At 44.5% G+C, this 20,750-nt stretch overlaps 1 protein-coding gene across 1 annotated transcript in view; it reads right to left on the bottom strand.

Annotated features, from left to right (window-relative positions):
• The window catches only part of ZFYVE28 (zinc finger FYVE-type containing 28), a 28,318-nt gene extending 7,697 nt beyond the window's left edge, over positions 1-20,621 (bottom strand). The window contains exons 1-6 of the mRNA XM_081184955.1: positions 20,410-20,621; positions 4,202-4,342; positions 3,231-3,368; positions 2,220-2,422; positions 1,172-1,261; positions 601-690 (exon numbers count right to left, since the gene is read on the bottom strand). Coding sequence (XP_081041081.1) covers positions 601-690; positions 1,172-1,261; positions 2,220-2,422; positions 3,231-3,368; positions 4,202-4,342; positions 20,410-20,451 — 704 coding nt within the window. The 5' untranslated portion in view covers positions 20,452-20,621. The remainder of the gene's footprint in view (positions 1-600; positions 691-1,171; positions 1,262-2,219; positions 2,423-3,230; positions 3,369-4,201; positions 4,343-20,409) is intronic.
• Between the last annotated feature and the right edge of the window lie 129 nt (positions 20,622-20,750).

The following is a 20,750-nucleotide window of genomic DNA, read 5'->3' as shown; positions in this document are numbered from 1 at the left end:
AACTGGTGGGAAAGGGCCACTTGCAAATAACTGTGTGCTGGTACCTCAGGCAGTAGCTGCCCCAACCAGGATCTAAAGGAGCAACAGCTGGCTTTGGGAAAGTCATCCCACCTCTAAAGTAGTCACACACACTAAGAATAGGCAGGGAGGATGGCCATTTGGAGAGAGGGACAGTCCGAAAGTTTTAAATACAGCACAAGAAAGCAATCTTCCCAACTGCATGAGCCAGAGCAGTGGTGGGCAACTTTTGGGGGTTTCACATCCTCCCTACCACCATGAAGACACACATGAGAGACGGGGAGAGGAACATGTTTGGACTGCCAAGATGCCATTGCACACCTTCCTGCTGCCCAGAAGATTGGCAAGAGCCGAGGAACTTATAGATGTGTAGCTGATTTATGTACCACGAAGGAAGAGGTAAAATGAGAGACCTCCTTTTAGACAAATGTGCCTTGCCCCAGTTTCTTCGGTTAAGAATGCACACCTAGTCTTGCCAGCTTTGGCAGCTATAATTGCCAGATTGAACATTCCACATGTCTCGAGTTTATCGAGCTACCAGGCTCTATACTCAACCAAAATATGACAGGTAAAACCACATACCTGATAATGGCCAGGCGGGGAATGGTGAACATCAGCTGCGGTTCATACCCATCAATCGTCTCCTGAGTCAAGTAGCCAAGTTTCAGAGCTCTAGATGAGTGAGGGAGAGAAGGGGCAGGAAATGAGGAAGGAAGGCGTGGGCAGAAGTCAAAATCCCCAGTCCAAGTAGATAATTATCCTAGACCTCACTTGAGCCAAGCTTCCCACATCAAAAAGGAGCATTGGCTGGTCTGCGTCATAAGGTTTTGTAAAGACCCATCTTTGTGCCCAGGTTTTCTCTGATCCATAAAACAAGACCCTGCTTATTATGCTTTAATCTCTTGATTTTTTAAAACATGTTTTTATTCTACTGCTTTGTTGGTTCTGGAAAATGATTGTATTTTAAAAAAATGATACTGTTTGTATTTTATGCTGTATGTTTCCAAGAAATATAAAAAACATGAAGCAGATTATAAATACATCTAAACAAATAAAATAAAAACAATAAAATAAAATGAACGTTCATTCTATTGGAGAGGTAGATAGTGCTTGCCCAAGGATCTTTCCAAGCCACAGAGCGCAAAATCCTCACCTAGCCACAGTTTCACAGAAGAGCACAACAATCTCCTGCTGCCTATAGATTTCTTCGGGCGACTTCACCGAGACTAAAGATGACACGTAACTGGAAAAGAGAAACAAGCTTTGAAACCCAGCTTAGCCACCACTCTCAGCACCTACCTTGCACACAAGCCCAAGACATAGCCCTAATTTTCTGGTCTCCCTTTGCAACTCACAATTTGGCAGCATAAACTTCAGAAGGCAGCAGTGGTCCTTTCCAGAGATTCCCCTTGCTGCCCAGTCACTACTTTTATTGGTTCTGGCCAGGTTGTTTTTTAGCATCTTTTCGTTTTCATATTTAAAAAGTAGCTGTTAGATGTTTCCTCCTCTTCTGCCCACATTGAACCACTTTCTGCTCCTTAGCTTAATCCACTGCATTGCCTCAAAAGGTCAGCCTATGGACATGCCCAATTCCTTAAAGCGAAATAATGTACACACAACATGAACACCATTGTTGAAATATCTGCAATGGCTGCCCATCTATTACTGAAACAAGCCTAAGGTCCTTGTGATAACTCACAAAGCCCCAAACAACTTAGGTCCAGGGCACATTTGGGACCACCTAAACCCTTATATCCCAACTTGATCACTGAGATCACCTGCAGGAGTATTGCTGGTTGTTCCCCCATGTTGGTGACACACATTTGACATCAACACAAAAGAGAGACTTTAGTGTGATCTGCCTAGTCCTGTGGAATGCTCTGCCAGCACCTTCTGTTTCAACCTTTAAATGCCTGCTGAAAACTTTTATTCCACCAGGCTTATGAAGACAATTCAGAATACATATTTCCGTAACGGTCAGTTGATGCTCTCTGATTTTAATTTTTTAATGAGTTTTTCTTATGTATCAATATTATTGTACACTGCCTTGAACCTTTGCATGATAGAATGGTATATAAATATTAGTTATAAAGAGAAAAATAGTCAGAATGTAAGAACCCTACTGGATCAGCCTGGAGACCTCTCTAGTTATACAGCTGCCAATCAGATGCCTCTGAGAAGCAGGTTTGCTCAGCACCCACCTCAGCTCAAACTCAGCAAAGAGCATATCAAAACGAATCAATGCCCTGCGGATAGGCTCTGAATAGGGTCCAGGTTGGTTGAGGCTTTGTTCCCGGAGTACCGTCCGCACCAACTCCAAGCTGCACAGCAGATCCTTGGCCAGAGGTCGCAGCCGTATCCCATCTGCTTCGTCCACATCAATGTAGGTGCGTGCCATCAAACACTGGAGGGAAGAAGAGTTTGAATTTGGATTTGATATCCCGCTTTATCACTACCCGTAGGAGTCTCAAAGCGGCTAACATTCTCCTTTCCCTTCCTCCCCCACAACAAACACTCTGTGAGGTGAGTGAGGCTGAGAGACTTCAGAGAAGTGTGACTAGCCCAAGGTCACCCAGCAGCTGCAGGTGGAGGAGCGGGGAAGTGAACCTGGTTCACCAGATTATGAGTCTACCACTCTTAACCACTACACCACACAGGAAGGAATAGTGACAGCTCAGGAACACTCCGTGTCCTTTGACTGCCTCTCCCGCCATATCACACAAGCTATTTCAGGGCTGGGATGAGCCCCCCAGCAACTGCCAAAGCCTAACTCCAGGAACGGAACCACATTACATCCCAATGAAGCAAGCAAAATTCCCAAGCGCACAGCTATCATCTACTCAGGTGAGCCAGAGAAATCACAGCTAAAGGAATCCAGGCTGTGAGTAACGAAAGAGGAAAAGGAGAAGATGATGACACTAGATACACAAGGCGTTAGGAGTTTCCACTATTCCAGCTGTTCATGTTTGTAGCCTAAAATGGAGCTGTACTCAAGAACAGAACATACAAAGAGTGGTTGAATGTTCTAGTCCACCAAATCAGGTGGGACAGTGGTTGCGGCTGATAACCAGAAGTTTGGTGGTTTGAGCCCACCCAAGGAATGGCTAGGGGCTGGATTCCTGCATTGCATAGGGTTGAACCAAATGACCCCCCATGGTCCCGTACAACTCTACAGCTCAATGATTGCATGAAATCCCTCCCACACGGCTCACCTCAGCAGCAAACAGCATGTGGTTTCGGAGATTGTCCACGAGGAGGTCTTCGGGGAATTTGATGACATAGTCACGGCCATGACGCTCCTTGGGGATACACTCATCCATAATTCGCTCTATGATGGACAGCAGTTCGGTCTAGGAGAATGGGTAGAGTGGTTGTTACCTTCAACACAAGGACATTCTGGAGACACCAAATGAGCTGACAAGGCAGGAAGCCAGGTCTTCCCAGAAAATTACTGATGGGCCAGGGTAGATTTTGGCATTTCTATTGCCAAACATCTCAGCCGGAAATGGAACTCAGCGGTGAGGATTTAGCAAGACAAAACACACTGTTCTGTATTCTGTGTTGATCGGAAGAGGTGAAAATTGGGGGAGAGGGGGACCTCAGACTGCAGCCGCTGCATATTCCAAGAGTGTCCCACAATTTTTTTCCTGCCACAGGAAATTTACTCTTAAAATCGGAGGAGGAAATCATTTTCCGTTAAAAAACAACAACAGCCAACCCCAAATGCACACAAGCACTGAGGATGATTGCAGTGTATAATCTCCATCTTGATCCTTGCCAGTCAGAGGCATGCCATTCGCACTGCTCCACTGAAGCAGCCAGGGACTGTAGACCATGTACTTTGGAAAGAATCTCCAAAGGAGGGTGCAATGAGATCAGTGCGGGTCTTGCCATCTCCTAACTGAAGTATATTTGCATTTAAAGTGAGAAGATGAATAGGAAGGGGAAGCAAATCCCTCGCTGAACTTCCCCATTGGAAATCTCTTATTTTGAGTTGTGTGCTGGCTTTCCCCCCAGCCAAGGTTGATTTTGGTCATGGAGTTTCCCCAAGCAAACAGCTAGAAATGTGTCTGTCTGTGTGTGTGTCAGCTACTGCCACCTATCAATACTGTGCTTTGAAGTGCCACCCTCCCTCCCCTTCTGATCATCATGTCTAGTTTGGCCCTTAAAGAGAATGCCTTACCTGACTAAGGTGCAGCTGATTTAATAGAACCAGGTATTGCTGAGGATCTGTCTCTACATCCAGACAGTTGATCTCTGTCACCACTTGGGTCACTCGCTCATCAGCATAGAAAAACTGTGACAGTAATCTCGGATCGGAGCGCTGAATAGAGATAAGAAAGCATGGTTTATTCACAGCTCATCCCTATGAGGCAATGCTGGTACTCATGAACAGAAGTTGTGGTAGTAAACTGGTTTCTGAACGATACCATTTCAGACTGCAGGTGGGGGAAATTACATGACTGAATGTGCTTTACTGCGAGGGGAGGGGGAGAGTTCCCTCTGTGCAGAAAACTAGATGATGTTGATGTTGATGATGATGATGATGATGATGATGATGATACCCCTACCATCTGACTGGGTTGCTACAACCACTCTGGGTTTAGTCTAGCTTTTTCCCTGATGTATGTTTTAAATAAACAGTAAACGCAAGATTATTTTTGCAATGGAGGAACGTTCAGTCATGTGAGGTGCTACTTGCATTCCGAAATGGAACAGTCCAGAAACAGGTTTACTACTACATCTTCTGTGTATGAAAATTAGGCCTTGGCTTTGATGCAACTTCTTGTGATCCCTTTCAGAAACTGCTTTGAATAGCTCTAAGGAAATAAATACATAGAGATTTTGAAGATGAGTATCTATTGGCAGAAGACATGGCAAGGATTAAGTCCCTATTCTCTACAAGATTTAGATGGAAAGATTTGAACTTAAAAGAGCAATGCTAGATCAGACCAAGGGCCCATCACCCAGTAGCCTGCCAGTTTTCAACCGACGCTTCTGAGAAGCCCAGGCATAGTGCCTCTGGTTTAACTTACCAGTCGTAGTTAACACCCATTTACAAACCCGTCCTCCACACATTTACCTAATCCGCTTTAAAGCCATCTAAGCCTGCAGCCATCACCACACCTTGTGGCAGCATGTTCCATAAGTTAATTATATGTTGTGTTACGTGAAGCCATCTATTTCAAGTTCCTAGACACCACCAGAATCACATTTCAGGCACCTGGGGGGAAGCAACTTTGCATCCAGTCACTACATACATACAACCATATGCCATTAAGTAACATCTTTTGCAGAGTTTGGGCACAAAAGGCAGCCCTTGAATTGTTGTATCCAGCCAGATTGCAAGGATTTAGGTCAAGAATAAAACAAACAAACAAACAGAGGGCCTTCCAGTTCACCAAAGCGCTCAGGCACACACCCCAGGCCTGTTCTATGCTATTTGTTTTTGGGAACAATGATAAATCTTATGAAAGAGGAATGACCCTCTAGGCTTAATATGCCAATTCCTGACAGGTGGATTCTAAGCCTAATTGTGGCAAATAACAAATGAGAAAAATGGTATCTAAAAGATGGGAGGGTGGGGGCAAGACAAGAAAAACCAAGGAGAGTTCACAGGGTTCCCACAATTGTAACTTTGTCTATTCATAGGTAAGTTCTACTGAATTCAATATGGTTTACTCCCAGATTAGGATTGCAGCCTTAGGACTTATCCACACTAAACTTTCCTCTGCTCTTTCCAGGCATGGTCCACGCTTTAAAACTCTGTGTATGAGCACCCTTTCCCCCCCACCCCCTCTGGATCTTTATCTACAGAAACCTGCTCTTTAAAGCTATATTTGAGCAAATGGCAATCCACAGTTCTGAATGGGCACTAAAGAGCGGGGACAGCTATGGGGCAACAATCACCACCACCACGCTCAGACATGGACCTGTGTCTGGAAAGAGCGGGGCAAAAGGTACTATAGTTTTCCGTGCATAAGAATTTTTTTATTAAAAAATGATAAAAATTGGGGGTTGTCCTATACACAGATAGTGCAGAGGGGGGACGAGCGATTTGGTGGCAGCCACAAGCAGGATATTGTGAGCGGCGGTCAGTCGGGTGAGTGATTGTCGGCAATCCCACCCAAAAAAGCCCAACAACTGTAGACAATCCCCCCCCCAAAAAGCTTAACAACTCTGGGCAATCTCCCCCCATTTCCTTAATTTGGAGTCCCAAAAAATAGTTATACACGGGAAAATGCGGTAAGTGTGGATGAGCCCTAAGTCCACAACATGGTCCACAGGTCCTCTGCAATGGGACTCTCTGTATCCTCCTCTCAAACTGTTTTTAACCCCTCAAGCATGCCCTGGGACTCTGAGAGTAACATGGCATAGACCTGCCCCTTTCAGTGTGAAGAAAGCACCAGATGACCTTGGAAAAAACAAGGGATGTCTGTACTGTACTATAAACCCAAACCAATTTTAAATGGGATCACCCATCTTGGCTGCTTCTGATGAAACTGATTCTAAAGGGGGTGCTGAAGCTTCTCAATCCCTTATGTTCTTTCAGACGGCATGTGAAAGGCTAAGCTAGGCAGAGTGGAAATCTGTGTAGGCTAATTACTGAAGTCCAGGAAACTTATTTGCAGGACTGTCCTTCAGATCAATGCCATGCAATTGCATACTCTGCCAAACAGAAACCGGCAAAGGCAACAGTAACATGCCCAAGATTATCCCCACTCAAATGCAGCCTAGTCAGCACATTTGAGTAAATTAACCTTGGGACCAAGCCAGAAGTCTCAAGCTATTGCTTTGAAGCTGCTAGAGACAAGCAACTTGTGCTAAACAGAAGTGCCTCTGCATTTGCCTCCCCCTTTTTGACAATTTAGAAAGGGAGAGGGAGACTTTGGCTAAAGGCCTTTCAGCAGAGGCATTGAGCAGGGGTATGGATTACTTGACTTCAAAGCTCCCTTTCAACTCATAAGAACATCAGAAGAGCCTGCTGGATCATCTAGTCAGTGAGCCAGTGGCCCATCTAGTCCAGCATCCTGTTCCCACACTGGCCAGAGAGATGTCTGTGGGAAAGATGCAATCAGGACCCAAGTACCAGAGCCCTCTTCCCCCCTGTAGTTACCAGCAACTGGTAACATTACTCCTTCTGATCATGGAGTCAGAGCACAGCCATCATGGCTAGTAGCCTTTGACAGCCTTGTCCTCCATGAATTTGTCCAATCTTCCTTCAAAGCCATCCAAAGTTGGTGGCCATCAACACCTCCTGCCAGAGTAAATGCCATTTTTTTAATTATGCATTGTCATTGTATGTATAAGTACTTTTATGCTGGTCTAGCTCCATGCCATGTGCAAAATTATTTATTTATGCATTTTTATTAAAGATTTTCTTGGTTTACAAAAGTATGTGCAATGTCTCTCTCTCTCTCTCTCTCTCTCTCCCCCCCAGTAACATTTTTTACAGATCAGTTTCATTTGCTGAGACATTAGGAAGAAAAGGGGGAAAGAGGTGGCGGGGGGGGGGGAGATGAGTGGGGTTGGGGTTGGGTGGCGAGGTTTCTATTTTACTTAATATATGTGGGGCTTTGTGTCAGCATCGCTTGTGCAGGTTCTCTGCTATTCCCATGTGCAAATTTATAAGCTTTTATTATGTTCTCTCTCTCTCTCTCACCTTTTCTCTAACCCAAATGCAGCAACCTTTCCTCTTAAGGAGTTGCTCCACACACCCCCCCCCCCGATCATTATGGTTGCCCTTTTCTGAAATAAAAAATCCTCCTTCTATGACTGAATCACTGTGCAGGCTGTCCTAACTGTCCACCCCTGGCTCCACTGAGTGGGAGGATTACTAACGGGTCACATTCAAAGGCTCATGATCTCCACCTTTGTGACAAACAGGATAATGGCAGAGTTTGGAAAGGTTTCCCAAAGCCCCTCAAGTCACGAGCAAGCATCTTTCTCTGTCTACTTCCGGCATATAATGACAGAGGCTTGTGCCTGAGTAAGTCCATGTCACAAATGAACCTTCGGGGAAGGGTGAGGTATGGTGGATCAATTGCTTATTGCTGCTGCTGTTATATTCCTATAGAAAATACATTGGCCTGTTCTAAGATTATTTTCTAATGTTGGCTTTCAGTTTATGCACTTCTGTCTTGGGATCCTCAGGCCTATAAATATGATGCATAAATAAATAAAAATAGATAAGTCATCTAGAGCAGTGGTTCCCAATTACCTAAGTATTGCAGACCCCCTGTTTTTCAAAAGTCGAGCCGTGAACCCCCTACTTTTGAAAATGTTGATATCTCTATGGTAGTTTTTGTTATGTGAATGGTGCCACAGATCCCCTGGGATCTGCGGGTTATCAACTGGGAACCACTGATTTAGAGAAGTATCACGGCACTGCCACTTGGCTGCTTTTGACTAACCCAACTACTCTGGAACTGCCACCCTTTAAGCATGTACAGAAACTAGTTCATGAACTGAACCCAGCTCAGGCCTTCAGGCTGATCAAGGGGGAGACAGAATGCCAAGGACAGACCATTTATTGACAGTCAGAAACTGGCATGATGCTGTGGTTAGATTTTCCACTCTGTAAATGAGGCAGCACACACCTATGCATATACAGAGCTGGGCTCACGGATTACCAAGTGATGGAGTTCTCTGTAAGGATCTTCACCCCCAGTGGAAACAAAAGCCATGCCAGGACACAAAAGCTAGGATAGGTGGGGCCAAAGGACTGTAGGAGTAGATGATCTGTCAGAATCTCTAGCGGACAGGCTGTTTTTTCCCCACTTGGTGCAAACATATCACCAGAACCAGGCAATCACAGCCAACAGGCCAGCCAACCAACTCCTCTGTTCATGAAAGAGTTATGTGGGCACTTGGAGAGAGGGTCTCACCCAGCAACAGTTAAAAGAATATAGCTCACATCCTCAGAGTACAACAAGCCAGTTCAGTGGCATTTAACAACAGAACCTTTTCTGCAGTAACTCCTCGGCTAGAGAATTTTGCCTGGTGCCTAACATGTGGTCTTTTAAACACCAAGTAAGGACCTTCTCCCCCCACCCTGGCTTTTCAGTTTTTAAAACATGGTTGAGCACTTTCTAGACCTTGTTGCTGGTTTTATTTGGATGCTATTTCTGATTTTATGTTCATATTACATTGTTATATTTTATGGGTTTGGAATATTGTAAACCACAAAGAGAACTTTGTGTTGATGGGTGGTATAAAAACCCTGCCAATCAGGGGGTGGGGAAGACCTTTGGACCTCCAGAAGTTGCTCCCATCAGCCTTGTCAAGTATGCTTGATAGCCAGGGATGATGGGAGTTGCAGTTCAGCAACAGCTGGAGGGTGATAGGTTCCCCACACCTGCTGAATTTTTTTTTTGTTTTAATTACACTTTCTTGCAAGTTGTATGCCACTTTCCTCCAGCCCCACCCTCCTGTGCAAAACCAATAGTGAAACATTAGCTGTTGCACACCCACCACAGAAAGGCTATCTTCTGCCCCACAGTGCAATGCTGTACAACTGACAAAGGATGAAGGCATTCCTCATTATGGTATCCTTCAGAATGGCCACCATTCCTTACCATTCACCATGCCAGCTAGGGCTAATTGGAGTTGTCGTCCCAAACATCTTGGAGGGACTCTAGCTGGGAAAGGCTGTTCTAGAGATAACATTAAAACCACTGGATTTTTTAAAAGTTCTTTTTTCTCTGGAAAGGTCTTCAGAGGTTGCCATGCAGGTATATTAGCAAACTTGTTCACCACAAATCTCCTTTTGTGTCTCCAATCTGTTGTTGTTGTGGTGGTTGGCATTTGACACAAACAAATACTGCACGGCCAGATGGGAAAGGCCATAAGAAACCAATTTCAAGCTGGGTCAGAGATTCTCATAAACAGGTGTGACGTGGAAACGCTCCCAAACAGCTGACTCTGTGCAGTGGCTTTTGTGCAGAGTTAACACAAGATGAAATCATGCAGCCATCTCAGGATGTGCACAGCCTTGCGGCATGAAGTCATATACACACACCTCTCTCAGGTATGCTGGGAGGGCAGGAAGCTCTCACAAAGAAGACGTTAATCTCAGGAGCACAAACATCGCTATGCTGCACCTCCACCAATCACACCATCAGCTGCCTCCACCCAAGTCAAGCCATAATTTGCTGGTGAAGCAGCTAAGGCATAGCAGTTTGCACCAAGAACCAAAAAAAACAGCACGTTCTGAAGCGGGTGGGGGAGACATGAGCCAGCCCTGACTGGGCTCCCATTAGGAATCTTACACAGATTTTTCTTCCTGAGACCCTAGCTAGGCCTGCCACTTGGTGCCTCAGTTCCTCAAAAGCTGCAAGGTTTTGGTGATCAGAAACTGAGCTCCAAAAACCACTGTTTCTGTCATTGGAAGGAATAATTTTCTGGGCCAAATCCTCCAGTTGAGGAACAACGGAAGGCAGAAGCAGCTGCCATGCCCCAAGAGGAATGACACCTTCACAATACTGCCCAGCAGAGCTTCTCTGAGTGGTGTGTGGCATCCAGCCAGGCCAGCAATGCATACGTTGAAAACCTTTGGAGGCCTGCAAAAACGTGTTTGCAAAGCATTATTAAAATACCTCTGATCGGCATCAACTTAGATGCTGCGTTGACCACAGGGCCCATGACTATGTTCAGAGCACTGTCAATTCAGGTGCTTGGCAGGACTTGCTCTACCTGTCGTTTGTTCAATTCTTGCCCCTCCTCTACCTCATTAGATCAGGCAGGAGTGGGCTGACTGACTGGGTTCAGGGGAAGTGCCTCTTTGTGAGAGGTGGCGGTTGCTTCTGAAAAGGTCTCTCTGAACTCTTGACGATTAAGCTGGTCACATACACACGAGTAGGTGGTTGTTATGCAACCCCAAACACTCTCGGATGACCTCAGTTTTCCAGTTTAATTACTGTTTGGTTTCCAGTCTGGTTTTGGAAAGGAAAGTGCTTTGGTGACCCTGATGGGTGACCTATACCAGGAGGACCTTGCTCCCTATAGGCCTCTTTTCCCCACTGCCTCCGCTGCTTCTGACTGCATGGATGAGCAGCACAGGGGGGACTGAGGGCGATGCGTGTGCTAGGTTTCAACCTCTGCTCCTTGTGAACTCTCTCCCCAGCTGCTGATCTGGTCTGTGGAAAACAGCTGAGGAGCAGAGAAGAGGAGGCATGGCTGCAGGATCCTACTGCTGACAGCTTGCTGGGTTTTCATACTGAAAGAGGTGAGCCCTTGTGCATGTGAATGGGGAATGTCATGCAGGTTTGGCCTAATTCACTGCAGCCAGAAGTCACCCCGGAGGTAAAGTGGCCCCTAGGCTGAAAGCAAATCCTCACCCCTGCTATACAGCAGTGTTCTTCAAGGACTGCTTGCTCCCACATGAATATGCATGCATGCATGCATGCATGCAGAGATGACCTTGTATTAATAGCCTGTTTCTTCCCAGCTCAGTTATGGATGTATCTTGATTTAATAACTATTTGTTGTTTGCTCATTTTAAACATAATATGTTAAAACTATTACTTTTACTGTGAGTTCCTCCATGAAACTGTGGGAGGTTGGAGAGTATATTTAAAGTGTATGAATAAATAAATAAATAAATAAATAAATAAATAAATAAATAAGGCAAATAAAGAGGATTTCTTCCCCTCCCCTGATCTTTCTGGATCTCTCTTGGCCAACACTTACTCCAAATCCACTGCCTTTTTACCATCAAAATGTAAGTCACAGAATAATGCAGCAGTTTAGGACTTCTCCAGAGATTACTACTGTCTGGTGGTCAGCTCTGCTTCTCTTTGACCACCAATCCCTCTAGTTGGAGCTCATCTCAACCGCAGGACAGACACACCCATAGTCTGTTTCGCCAAGCACTGGACATGCAGTGACCTGTACAACCAGACCATCAATTTTAGCCAACACAGTCTCTTCCCAGTCACCCACAGAATCTCTTCTTCTTCATACATCGTCCTACTTCCTGTGCCAGTCACAGAAATGGGTGAGGGCATGACACAAGGAAAGTTGGTTGTCCTGGCTATGAAAGCTTGGAGAAAACCCAGCAGCATTAATCATCTCTTTCTCTCGCCACCTCCAATACTGAACCACCAAGAGACAGAATTCAAATGCGTGATCAGCAGGTTCTGAGTAACAAGAATTACTTGAGTTCAACAACAAAGGAAAACTATGGGAAGGAGATAATGAATCAAACCTTATGTAATATGCAAAATGCTGAAAATTGTATTATGTGCCAACATGGCTCAATGGTATAGCACATACTCTGCATACAAAAAGTCCCAGATTCCAATCTCTGGCATCTCCAGTCAGGGTTGAGAAAGACCTGTGCTTAAAACCTTGGGAAGTCAGTACGTAGGCCATGTGCAGGGTGGGGCTAATCCTATGGCCCTCCCAATTACCCCTAACCATTGGTCATGCTGGCTGGAGCTGATGGCAAGTAGATCCAACAACATCTGGAGGGCCACAGTTTGGCCCAGGATTGTCTACACCAGGGCTGAATAGAGAACCAATGGTCTGAGTCACAGCGTAAAGCAGTTCCTACATACCTATAGATCAGCAAGACTCATATGGATAACAGCAGTACCATGGGCAATTCATTACCAGAGTAATTAGGGTGAAAATCCAACACACACCCCAAATTCAATAGGACTCACTTCTAAATAGACTTGGTTAGGATTGCATTATAAATTACATGTTTATTCCACAGTAGCAACTGGACCATATTGTGTTTGCAAACACCAAGCACATTACTGGAAGACATGGCGGAAGACTTAAAAACCAGTGTGAAGGCAGACGTGCTTAGCAATATGTGAGTAATCTTTCTTCCATGCAAACATCACAATGACAACCTGTTTTCTCTTCCTGATAGATTTATACTAGACATAAATATACAGGCTTGTTTTATTCAAAATAAGTTGTATCCAAGTAGTCTGTTCGGACAACACCTACAGATAATTATTACCAAATCTTGAAATACTGGAGAAAAGCCAAGAGACACTCGTGCCAATGTTTGAAGAGGACAAGAGAAAGGGCAAGGATTACTATAACGTAATTATTTAGCCCAGTGCCAATCCAATGAAAAAGCAATCAAGGGAGCAAAATGATTTCAAAGAGCAAAAAGATCAGATCAATGTTTTGCAGGGAAAGGGTTCTTGTTAAACAAACCCTATTTTAACCTTTTACTGATATTACAGGTTTAATTGTAAAATGATACCAAGTTAAATGGCCTTGCTAGAACATCTGGAAGATATTGGCTCCCGAGGTTTTTACTGAAGCCCAAGCTAATGAAATGCTGTCTCTTTGGAATGGGCTTATAGTTCCAACCTAGAAGTGAAGCTGCGAGCTTCTGGGTAATGATGCTCCGCAACACCCAAACTCCCTCCCCCAAGTTCTCTGTAAATAGCATTGGACTCTGACGCCACCTCTTATGTTGCACTGAGCTTTGGAACAGAGAACCTTCTCTGACCACTGATCTGTCTAGCTGCAGCTCATCACAATCACAAGATCAACACACTCGTCGGTGGTTTCAACACAAAACCTTTCTCTACTCTCCGCCCTCAAGTCCTCTGGTATGGGCAGAAAACTTGAGAGGGCTGGAGGTGGTTCTCTTGTTTCATGTTCAGCTTTGGAGTAGGCAGAAGCCACACAAATCGTTTAACACTACTTCAACCTGTTCCGGAAACCAACTTGCTATGAGACAACACCCCCTTATACCTCTCCTTAAAGTGTTTTGTATGAGCACAAGATTTAGAGAAGGCCTTGCGGTGACCACAAGTAACGTCTGGCTAATGAGCAAAGCAAATGCTTGTGGGACCCTGTAAACAGGACATTGTGATGCACCGTCATACTGACTAGTAACAGACAGGCAATCGGCTCCACAAGATCTGTGCAACCCACAGAGTATGCAGTCAGGATAGTAGAAAGTGGTGTTGATCCACTATTAAAAGAGAGAGAAAGATGTATGCTTAAGACATTTGACTTAAAAGTACATAGGAAGTTGCCTTGTATTAAGCTAGACCATCTGTCCATGTTGTCTACACTGATTGGCAGTGGTTCTCCAAGGTTTCAGGCGGGAGGCATTTCCAGCCCAACATGGAAACACCAGGGATTGAACCTGGGACCTTCTGTGTGCAAATCGAGGAGAAGCAAAGAGTTATGTGGGGCAAGAAAGAATTTGTGGCTAACCAGAGCCTGCTTGTTTTAAAGAGCCTGCTTGTTTTAAAGGAGCAAAGTGGGAGAGGAGCCTTCTTCCCTTATACCCCTCTTCTGTATTATTAGCAGCATCCTTCTCCACACACCCCACACGTGCTCCTTGTCCCTCGAGTGCTTTTCCTTCCCTCCCCACTTAAAATGTGGTTACAAAGCACGGAACCACATGGATCCTCAGGATTCTTGTACTGGGTCACCCCAAATTTACCATCAGTCACATAGCATGTCCATGGCTACGCCTGCACCAAAAAAACCCCCACACACACTGTTTCATGGGGCCGCAATGCCGCAAAAACTTGGTTACAAAGCACGGATCAAAAATGTATAACTTGCTGTTGAAATGGAACACTCAGGATGAAACGGTTAAATCTGTCATGATTAAATGGGCACAAGATGTTGGACATAATATTATGTTTGCGGACTGGGAACAGTTGTGGACCACCGGGATGAAATTTACGGCATGTAATGCCTTAAGAGAAAATATTATGAAAATGATATATAGGTGGTACATGACCCCAGTCAAGCTTGCAAAAATCTATCATTTGCCCGATAATAAATGTTGGAAATGTAAAGAAACTGAAGGTACATTCTTTCACCTTTGTTGGACGTGCCCAAAGATTAAGGCTTTCTGGGAAATGATATATAATGAACTGAAAAAGGTATTTAAATATACCTTCTTGAAAAAACCAGAGGCCTTTCTCTTGGGCATTGTCGGCCAATCGGTGTCAAAGAAGGATAGAACTTTTTTTTTGTATGCAACGACAGCAGCAAGAATACTGATTGCAAAGTATTGGAAGATGCAAGATTTGCCCACTTTGGAAGAATGGCAGATGAAGGTGATGGACTGCATGGGATTGGCAGAAATGACTGGCAGAATCCGTGACCAGGGAGAAGAGTCGGCAGAAGAAGATTGGAAAAAAATTAAGGACTATCTACAAAAATATTGTAAAATTAAGGAATGTTGAATGATGTTGGATTGAAATTAAGCGGTTTCTAGCTGTAATGGTTAAAGGAATTTGATAAAATGGTTTTCTTTTATTTAAAGATATAATAACTTAAGATGTTGGAGGAAAAATAAGGTATTTTCTTTTCTTTCTTTTTTCAAGCTGTAATGCTTTGAGATAAGGATTTGCTGTATAAATAAAATGAACTGGGTATACAAGAAGGGGAGGTATGAGGAGGTCGGGGAAATATGTTACTAGAAAATAAGTTGTGAAATTTATGTGTTTTTGTTTTTATGTTTGCTTTTTTCTTTTTTTGTAAAAAATTGGAAACTCTAATAAATATTTTAAAAAAATAAAATACAAAGCACGGATCCACATGGATCCTCAGGATTTTTGCATTGGGCTACTCCAAACTCACCGTCAGATCACATGTCTGTGGCCACAGCATGAACCACAAAAATCATACATCCACTGTTTCGTTTAGAATAATTTTTTTCTTGTTTTCCTCCTCTAAAAACTACGTGTGTGTTATGGTCAGGTGCGTGTTATGGAGCAAAAAATACAGTAATTACAGACTGATTGTATGCAGATTCAGAAGTCTCATTATGTTCAACAGGACTTGCTCCCACGTGAGTGAGTATAGCGTTACAGATTTGCAGCAATGTGGCCAGTTAATGCAAGGAAACCTTAGCAAATAATGAATATTCTGCGTATGGAACTGACTGGGCTTCTTCTACAATATAAGGGCAAGAAATCCAACACATAGAATTGTAGAGTTGGAAGGGACCCTAAGATTAAGAATTTCGTGTTCTATGGACTGAGCTATCTGCTATCAACAACCAAATCCAAGTGGCTACAAAAGGAGACGCTGCTTTTTAGGCCACCCTAAAATAAAGCTGTGATATTTATTTACATTGTTGATAGCATGTTTGAGTCATCTGCTCCTTCTGGGGCTCCTATACTAAAAGTACATTTTGCATTAGCATGCAATGGGCCATGGTGAGCCACCTGGGCTCTCTCTCCAGGGATGCTTAAACACAGAGTTAGTTTTCAACAACAGTTCTGCAGTTGTGTACTTGGCTAGCTATCATGGCATATCCAGGTAGGCTATTAGAACTGCTCTCTTAAAGCACAGGTAGGTAGCCCATAGCTCCCGTCCCCCAGCAACTCTATGTGGCTGTTCAGGACAAAAAATGTTGCCTATCCCTGAACTACAGAGCTGCGCAAGGATCAACAAGATGCAAGCTTTATCTTTCGAACCAGGGGAGTTCAACTGTCACTCACAAGTGACAATTATGCCCCACTTTTTATTCCCCCTCACACACCCCGTTTTGTAATGTGACAAATTAATGCAAGAAAACACGCTCCTTTTCAAAATGCCAGCAATACGCTATTCCCTAAATTCTATTAAGACAGATTGGTCAAGGATAGACGTACGTAACAGATGTTGAATAAACTGGCCTGTGGCCTTCACATTCACTGTCCGCAGAGTTGAACAAATAAATATGACCCCACCACGAGAGACTCAGAGTTCTCTTGGCTCTCCCACAGCTGACAAGCAGGTGAACTGAAGCTTCTCTGTAATGCTACAATGAAGTCAACAAATGACCACACACACAAAGTCTTTATACCGATTTGCCTTTTCATCAATTCTTTATGATACATTTTTCATTCACTCTTGAGAATGTGGATAAGGGCAAGCAAGAGGGGGTGATTCATTGCTGTTTAGGAAAAAAAGTTGGCCAATAATAAAAAGTTACCTAATGTGATTATGAAATATCTGAAAAGGAACAGAAAAGCAATAATAGGATTCATGAGCAACTATTGTCACTGGTAAGCAGCTAACTGCTATTTTTGGTTCCTTCTGGATAAACAACGAACAATAAAAAAAACAAGAACTGGATTTTCAAGAGTTCATAGCTACTGGATGTATGAGTCTTGCCAGCCACAGGAATGTTCTCTTTCAAAAAAAATTCCCAAACAATCAGTTTTTTCATACATGAGCATTTGGATCACAAAAATGTTTGTTTGTTTGTTTGTTTGTTTTAACTATGGCTTAGTTCTTACCAATGTGTTAACATGCATCTGGACTGGAACACATCATGACTGAATGTTCCTCACCAAAAATAAAAATCCCTGCATATAGAAAACTAAGAATTCAGTGTGATGGCTAGTTTTCTATGTGAAATGTGTGTGGTTTTTTCCCCAAGTTGAGGAACATTCACAGCATAATTCTATGCATATCTACTCAGGTGTAAGTCTCACTGAATTCAATGGGACTTACTCCCAGGTAAGGGTGTACACAGGAATATAGTAAGGGCAAAATGGCTTTTTAAAAATAAATATGTACTTCAATCTCAGCCCTAGCAATTGAACAGCATGGCCTTAAAATCAGCTTCATATTACAATGGTATCTCGGGTTAAGAACTTAATTCGTTCTGGAGGTCCATTCTTAACCTGAAACTGTTCTTAACCTGAAGCACCACTTTAGCTAATGGGGCCTCCTGCTGCTGCCATGCCGCTGGAGCACGATTTCTGTTCTCATCCTGAAGCAAAGTTATTAGCCCGAGGTAATATTTCTGGGTTAGCGGAGTCTGTAACCTGAAGCGTATGTAACCCGAGGTACCACTGTAGTAGCATAAGAGGAAACTAAGCACCTTCTACTAAAAGCAAGACCTACAGGTTTTCTCTTCTCAATGCTTAGATTTGAACCCATATGCACTATATTTTTTGTACGTCACCATTGTTGCAACATTTGTTTATTTCACAATATTTATATCCCACTTGACTGTAATAAAACCTCAAAGCAATTTACAACACACTGTACTGTTCATAGAGTATGACGAATGAATCAGATAGTCCTTTCACCTACCTAGTTTAGTATGCAATCTCTGACTTTAAGTGTCAAAAAATTAAAAAAATAAACCCATGAAGTATATAAAATAGTCTCTTCCTTTCTCCCTGAAACATGCCAGTCACTTGACCCCCACATTAGAGGGTGGATTAATTCCCAAAGTAGCCTTCACACCTATTCCCCAAATCTGCTAGCATTTTATTCTTCCAGGTCCAAGTAATCTAGTCTCACACGTAACTGTCAAAATCCATTTGAATGCTGCTCTGCTTTAGGCCTCAAACAAGTTCTGAGGCAGAGAATTCCACAACACATTTTTACTTTTATCAGCAAATTGTAGGTTGTAATCCGTACCCCTTTGCTCCTATTGCCAATTATTGTTTTGCTTATTTAAAATAATAACTCTCTCAATCATAAAGTGGGTTTTTTAGCTCTGCCCCTAAAACCTTGATGGAGAAACAGTGACTTTTTCCTTCCTAGAATACAAGGTGGTTTAGAAAATTAAAGCTCATCCAGAACAGTAAGTTTAGTGTCAACCAGCAATTTCAGCTGAGCTATCTAGCACACAACATAAACCTAGGTTTATTCGCTAGAGTAGAGCTAGCAACCCCGGTTCTGTTTACTAATTACACCTTGGTATATGCTTGGCTGAGTGAAATATGAGTCATAAACAAGTCAGCAGGAAGTCAACCCCCTGCCAGCCAATAGATGACACCGATCCCTGTAGAGCCAGTTGCATCCACCCACAAACTTCAGTTTCACCCTTGCAAAGAAGTGATGGCACAACACCTATTTACACACAAACTTCAGGCTTTCAGTTCCATCCACAACTGGCCCAGATCTCCCTCTCCTAAACAAGTGGTATGGGGCAGCTGTTTTTGGCCACAAGGTCTGGCCTAAAAGCCCCCTCCCCCATGGACTAAAATAAAGTGAGACTAAAATACTTTCATTTTAGCATAGGGTTTGGCTGACTCCTAAAACCTGCTATCAGTTACCACACAGCTGGTTTTTCACTGCACTTATTGGTCTGTTTTGGCTTTAATCTCTCCTGTTGCTGGCTGTTTTGAGCAGCTTTTTAATGTGTTAGAAAGGCAGGAGATGAGTGTTTTCAACAATACATACCTTGATCTGTCACATACACCCTTTCCTTTACCCATATGAAATGTATAGCTCCATTATGGTAGTCACGGACCTGGGTGAAAACTCTAGAAGAAATCCTTAGAGCAAACCTAAGCAGTACAGAGATGCTTTTTGCTGTGGGGGATCTTCTAGTGCCACTACTGGCAGAAGGTGACAGACAGGAAAAAAGTAGAACATCACAAACCCACATGCTTACCCTGGAGCTTAGAAACAGCATGCCATCTACGGTACAGAAGGAGGTGAATTATTTGAAGAGCTGACACACAGGTGGAGCAAATTTGATTTGTTGCTTGGTTCGGGGAGGACCCAAAGCAATGGGTTCAAGTTACAAGGAAGGGGATTTCTCAACTAAACATTAGGAAGAAGTGCTTGATGGTATGAGCAGTACTCTAGCAGAACAGGCTGCTTTAAAAGGTGGTGGGCTTTCCTAATGAGGTGTTTAAGCAGAGGATGAATGAAGGGTGCTATTGAACTGGATTTCCTGCTTGGGAAGGGGTTGGACTAGATATCAGAGATCCCCTCTTGCAAGACTGGGATTCTAGGAAAGTTGAGAAAGAAGCCACCCTGCACCACAGAGCTCTTGAAGCCACTGAAGGGAGCAAGGTCTCCACACCTCTAAGGTCTTAAGGCTCCAGGTTTACCAGCAGGCGAGAGGACAAAGTGGCGGTAGACGAATGAAGAAACAAATACAAAAGCTTACACAAAGACACACCTGTGTACACTTATGTCATTCCCGAAGAGCTACAACATCAAATGTACTCGGCAAATCACTACCACGCATTGAAACTCTCATTTCACCCCCAAGCGGGCATTGGAAGGGGGGAGCTCATTCTTGACACCATTTTACCACCCGGATTGTGAAGGCAGCTGGGAGAGGGGCGTTTTAAGAAGTTGGAGGCTAACTCAGCTGTAATCCTCGACCCTGATTTGGCAGCCTCCGCGTGATCAGGATCGCTGCCGCGAAAGAGAAGCAACTCCCGAGAAGTCCGAATTCAAGTCCGGATTCCCTTCAGAGCCTTAGAGCGAAAAGCGAGGTGGGTCGCGGACGGGACGCGGGGAGCGAAGACCGAGGCGCGAGAAGCCCCCCCCCCCCCCCCCGAAACATGCCGAGAAGAGAAAAAGGAGCCCTCACCGGGCCTAGCCCAGAGACAGCGAGAAAGAAACCGAGCGCGAGCCCGTCGGGGAGACCGTCCCGGGCTGGGAAGAGCCCCTTCTCGGAGCCCCCCTCCTCACCTTGGGTCTATGCAGCCATCTGCGGACGGCGGCGGGCAGCATGGCTCGAGCTCGGTCGGCGGCGTCGGTGGGAGAAAGCGCTCTGGCTCCGGCAGACACACCTGAGCCGTCTGCGCTCCGCCGCCTCCGCCTGGGGCTGCCCTTTGGCGCCTCCCCGGGGCGGGTCGAGGCGGGGCTTCGGGCTCCAGGAGCGGGACATGGGAGCACCCGCACGCCTTTATCCCCGCCCTGCTCCGGCGCTCGCTTGGCGGACGAGGCCGACGCCCCCTAGTGCGCGCGCGCGACTTGGCGGCCTCGAAGGGGCGGCGTGGGGTCTCCGCCCACCTCGCAGAGCAGGAGGA

Source organism: Podarcis bocagei (genome assembly GCF_964188305.1).
Source record: "Podarcis bocagei genome assembly, chromosome: 2".
Lineage (NCBI taxonomy): Eukaryota > Metazoa > Chordata > Lepidosauria > Squamata > Lacertidae > Podarcis > Podarcis bocagei.
This window is presented reverse-complemented; position numbering and strand designations above follow the sequence as displayed.